General features: G+C 41.5%; 1 protein-coding gene across 1 annotated transcript; it reads left to right on the top strand.

The window, feature by feature from the left end:
• Positions 1–414: 414 nt before the first annotated feature.
• Positions 415–4,418, top strand: LOC149313922 (uncharacterized). The gene is made up of 2 exons (XM_089523043.1): positions 415–1,687; positions 3,736–4,418. Exons 1-2 carry the CDS (start codon positions 1,423–1,425, stop codon positions 4,416–4,418), a joined length of 948 nt encoding a protein of 315 aa, XP_089379169.1. The 5' UTR covers positions 415–1,422.
• The last annotated feature ends 1,230 nt before the right edge of the window (positions 4,419–5,648 follow it).

Raw genomic sequence — 5,648 nt, 5'->3', positions numbered from 1 at the left:
GAGGGACAGTATTAGTTCTGGAGAGTCTAGAGAGGAGAGACTCAGTGTAGCCAGACTCAGAAAGAGGGGTTTGGGTTACATAATTTCTTGAGTGATAGTATAGCCTGTGTGGCTGAGTTATTATTACAGAGTTAAAACCAGACTTGTATATATGCAACAAAAGAAGACATAGGCCTGTTACAGACTGCCAAAATAAAGCTGCTTCGGGTTTCTTTGGAGGTATGCTATTTAAATGATGCATGGGTCCTAAGAGTCCGGAGGTCGCACCAAAGCCACACTCCATTCCTAAGCACTTGAGTGAAGCTTTGGTGCAGCTTCTGGATTCTTAGGATGCATGCATCATTTAAACAGCATACCTCCAAAGAGACCCGAAGCAGCTTTATTTTGGCAGTCTGTAACAGGCCATAGTAACAACTTCATGTCAAAGTTACCTTTGCCTATTCTGTGTTAAAATAAACTTTTATTCTTGTTTAACTATCCACTTGGCCTGTGATTTAACATCTATCCATGCCTTTAAAAACCCACAGCGGTGTTGCGTCACAAAGAAGGAAGGAATTGTAAGGTGGTGGGGAAATGGTACATAATTTGGTGGCAGCGCCGGGATCCAAAAAATCCGGTAGCTGAAGGTGTGCTGAAGTTAAGGGGTCTGAGTGGAAATACCAGATACCCGGTAGTAGGTTTAAACTGAAAGAAAGGAAAACCTACAGTTTAAAATCTAGGTGTTAAATTCAGAGGAGTGATCTCTGAGGTAAAAACAAAAAGGGTAATTTGTAGGAGATCGCTTGAAAACTGACAACCCTAGATAAGACTAGTCTCTGAGGTAAATGTATTGGTAATAGTAAGAGACTAGTAGGAAAGAAAAAGCACACTTTGTGATTCCTGAGGTAAACGTCAGTGGTAAATGTAAGGAATCAATAGTTTGAATTGAGGGGCAAGTGGAGCCTCTATATATAGTTGAGACCTGGTCAAATAGACGTGATTCTTGAGGTAAAAATTTGTGGTAACGTAGGGAATCACTAGTCTGACTTTAAATCCAGGTGGATTCTTTTGACTCAATTGAAGCAGAGTGGAATAAGAGTATTTCCTGAGGTAAAAGTTCGAGGTAATTGTAAGGAAATACTATCTACAATGCCTCCTAAGAAAGTTAAACCTCCAGCAGGGCCAGAAATGGTGGAGGAGGAAGTCAGAGAAGAAATGGTGGCTAGTGTTGACACCATAATCTCTGAACCTCAGGAGAGTGTATAGATTTGGAAAATAAAAGAAAGAATTGAAATGGCCAAAACTGAAAAGGAAAAGGAAATGGCAAAAATGGAAAAAGGAAAGGAAAAGGACAGGATATAAAATGTGAGAGTTTTGAGGGGAAAGGAAACTGAAAGGGAAAAAGAGATTGAGTTAGAAAGACTTAGGACAAGACAAGCTGAGATGGATCGTCAGTTTCGGATGAGAAGTTTAGAACAGGGAATCCCTCAAACTAGGATGATGGCTGAGGTAAACGGAATACCTCAAATTGACATGAAATGGTTTCCACGATATTATAACGAGGACAATATTGAGTCTTTCTTCACTAACTTTGAGAGAATTTGTGAAGAATTAAACATAAAAGAAGAAGAAAGAATGAGCTATGTGAGGTCACAAATTAGTGGTGGTCTGACCGAAATTTATGCTGAAATGAGGGCAGATGAAACCAGTGTTGCCAACAAGCCTCGGAGATAATTCCCGGAAATGTTTGTCCAAAACCCGCTGAATCCCCTCACATCACACTGAATTTTCAGTCACAATTCCCAGAAAATTCCCATAATGTTAAAATGGCGGATGTTTTGCAAATAAACGTAAATATAATTGAATAAAAATAATTGTAACTTATTTCAACCCTCAAAATCACCATTGAACCAAACAAAGAATCTTTCAGTCCTTTTAAGATATTTATTTTGACATGAAGGGGGTTCAGGAAGCTTTGTGCCAAATAGAAATGTGTTCGGATGCAACCGCACTGCAGAAATAAATCCAGTTTGACACCCTTTTAATTGCCATGGCTCAGTGCTAGGGAATCCTGGGAATTCTAGTTTTCTGAGACATTTAACCTTCTCTCTCAGCAAACTCTGGTGTGACAACAAACTACAATTCCCAGGATTTCATAGCACTGGGCCATGGCAGTAAAAACAGTATGAAACTGGATTGTCTCTGGAGTCTGGAGTGAAGATGCAGCCTGAGTTGGGTCCAAGACACACTGCAGAAATAATCCAGTTTGAGACTGCTTTAACTGCCCTGACTCAGTGCTAGAGAACCCTGGGAATTGTAGTTTTGTGAGAAAGAGCTCTGGTGCCACAATGAACTACAATTCCCATGCATCTGAGGAAATACGCTTAAGTCTAGGAAAGCTCATGCTGCCAACTTTTCTTTCAGTGAGTCTCAAAGGTGCTACAAGATCTCTCTATCATCATCACCATTATTATTATTATCATTATTATCATTATCAAATCCAAATGCAGCTTAAGAACTGGACTTAAATTGGCAACACTGAATCCTGTAGACTCATTCTCTGGGGCTGTGATATGGAAGTGTGCAGGCAATTCCCTTGTTCAACCATGGAATCCTGGGAATTGTAGTTTGTTGTGACATGTTGAGACACTGCTTTTACCGGCAGCCAGGGCTCCATGCATGAAATTCTGGGCTTGGTGGTTTGTTGTGCCCAGAATCCCATCATCGCAGGGAGCCTTGCAGTTAGAAGCAGTGCCAAACTGGATTATTTCTGCAGTATGGATGGCAATGGAAAAGAGAACGAAAAAGAGAGCCACAAAACAAACTTCTTGGAAGACAGAGCAGGGATGCCAACTTACCAGGTGCTCTGCCCATGCTCAGAGGCATATTTAATCACTAACACACACACACAGTCTCAGGGACATCACATTCACATCACACAACTAACTAGTAGGGCAGCCCATGGAAGGGAGGGAAGATGGAGATAAACACATCCCTGATTATTCTACCCAGGTGCTCTGCCCATGCTCAGAAGCACCTTTCCACCTCTTTTTCTCCTCCATTCTTCTACTTTTTCCCTACTAGATTTTCCTCCCATCGACCCAAATGGTCCTCCTCACAGTACAACAACAACCCTGAGAGGTAGGCTTGGGGCACTCTGCCCAAGCTCAGGAATTCAGAAATTCAAATGTCACTCTCAGGCACACACAGTAGTCCCAACATCAACCCATGATACCATTATCAACTATTGCCTTTGTGATTGTGTGCCTTAAAACTTATGGCTTACTTGGAAATTCAAGGCAATTGGGATTAAGCCAGCCAAATCCCTCACTCCTCCTGGGCAACACTTTGTGCCTGGGTTGGTTGCTTGCCCAATGCCTGCCTCTCTCTCTCTCCAGCAGCCGCTTTGCCTGGAGCGGAGCCTGAATGCCTGAGGGGGGGGGGAATCAATCACTGTCCTCCTCTCTCTCTGATTGGCTGAAAAAACTGTTAGTGTGATTCCAGAGTTGGTTGGTTTGCTCTTTGCTCCGTTCTGAACTTCTGGCTCTCAAAGGGAGTCGTTGGAGAGAGAGAGAGAGTGTGTTTTTTCTTCAGCCCTTTTTCTGATTGGCTGAAACTGTTACAATCCAAAGGGTTGGTTGCATGCTGCAGGCAGCTTTCAGGCTGGAGCTGAAAGTCGCCGAAAATGCACTGAAATAGAGGAGGGCACGGAAATCACACGAAAAGCTCTGAAAAGTCACCGTTTTCGTGTGAAAGTCGCGAAATTGGCAACACTGGATGAAACCCAAAATTACAGTCTGTTCAAAGATATGGTAAAACAGAGATTTGGACTAACTCCCGAACACCACAGAAGAGAATTTCGTGTGATTAAGAGAAAAGACGATGAAACATATACCCAGCTAGGATGTAGATTGGATTATTTGTTAAAAAGTTGGATTGAGGGATCTAAAATAACAACCAAAGATGAATTGCAAAGTCTGATAGGCTTGGAACAGTTCTATAACGTTATTCCCCAAGAATATAGGAGGTTGGTTCAAGACCAACAATCTAAAACCGTATCTGAGGCGGCCAAGATAATAGATACATTGGCCTTAATCAGAGGGGATGATAGACAATGGCCAAGGACAGAGGGAAAGGCGGCAGAAAATGAACAAAGAAATCCCAAAAATTGGCATGCCTCAAAAGAGAGAAATAACCAAAGAAAAAATTGTCAACCCTGGCAACAAAAGAAAACCCCTGAAGTTGAGAGGAAAAGGGGAGCAATGAGAGTAAATGACCCTGAGGCTTACAAAAAAGACAGTTGGTCGAAGAAATCGTCCAGCTTCAATCCAAAAAAATGTTATGAATGTGGAAAATTAGGTCACCTAAGATATAATTGTCCAGCAATATTCAATGAAGACTCCAGATCCAAAATAAAATCAGCTTATTGTACTGTATAAAATAAGTTGGGCCTGACATAAAGAAATGTTGCCACAGAGATCAACCTGAGGCGGCAGTTGCCATAGAAATGACAGTTCGAACAGTAACGGACGCTAGTAGGAATATGTCTTCAAAACTCTGCTTATTTGTAACAAATTTACAAGAGTTAGAACCAGGGGAACATAAAGATTGATACAAATAAATAAGAACTGGGTGTGGGGCTTTCATGATTCAGGGGCTGTGGTGTATATAGTTAAGTCACACTTAGTACAACCTCAAGATTGGTGCCCAGAGGAAGAAATGATCTTGAAGGGGTTAGGAGGTCCTGCCTTTAAGGCACCAGTAAGCAAAGTAAATATCTCGTTCAGGGGACATAACGTGCAGTGGAAATTCGCAGTATGGGATGACATTCCATTTCCCTGCCTATTTTAGGTTTACAGGGGTAGTCACTAGACAAAAAGAAAAAGAAAATTCTTCCGAGGAAGTCAATCAACAATCGGAAGAAAACCAAGATCAAGCAGTGGTTCTTCCAGATGAAGTTAAAGAGAGAAATACCTCAAGCAAGGAAGGATCTGAGCAGAGTCAAATCAAAGCTAACCCCGAATTTAGTCAAGAACAATGAAGGGATGAAAGTTTGAAACCTTTGTTTGTTTTGGCCGAGGACAAAAGTGACATAGATTTGAGTGAGGAACACCCTCACAGATTTAGAGTACTAAAAGACAACTTATCTAGGGAAGTCCTAAAGTGCAAATATAACACACAGAGGGAAGTCCACAATCAGTTAGTGGTCCCTCGAAAATATAGACACCAGATATTAGAAATGGCCCATGCTAGTTCATTTGGGGGTCATTTAGGAATAAAAAAGACTACCCAGAGGACATCCTTAAATTTCTACTGGCCAAGGATGGAACAAGATGTTATCCAGTATATTAAATCTTGTGATAATTGTCAAAGAATCAGCAAGGCCAATGATAAGACCAAAGCAAAGCTTTTCCCATTACTGATAATTTCCCAGCCTTTCCACCAGATAGGCATAGGCATTGTGGGTCCATTACCGCAGGCAACCCAGAGAGGAAAGAGATACATTCTGACGCTGATAGCCTATGCTACAAGATATCGAGAGGCAGTGGCTCTGAGAAATATGGAGACCTTAACCATGGTCAATGCTTTAATAGACATTTTGTGTAGATTAGGATTTCCTAGTGAGATCATCTCAGATTTGGGAAGTTCTTTTACTTCCAAGTTGATAC

Source organism: Sceloporus occidentalis, unplaced genomic scaffold, assembly GCF_023333645.1.
Source record: "Sceloporus occidentalis isolate IW3139 unplaced genomic scaffold, rSceOcc1.0.p SCAF_4, whole genome shotgun sequence".
Lineage (NCBI taxonomy): Eukaryota > Metazoa > Chordata > Lepidosauria > Squamata > Phrynosomatidae > Sceloporus > Sceloporus occidentalis.
This window is presented reverse-complemented; position numbering and strand designations above follow the sequence as displayed.

Coding starts and splice junctions, on each gene's coding strand:
- LOC149313922 (XM_089523043.1), top strand. CDS start 1,423: ATGGATCGTCAGTTTCGGATGAGAAGTTTAGAACAGGGAATCCCTCAA. Junction 1,688..3,735: donor AATGAGGGCAGATGAAACCA/GTGTTGCCAACA, acceptor TTCGTGTGAAAG/TCGCGAAATTGGCAACACTG.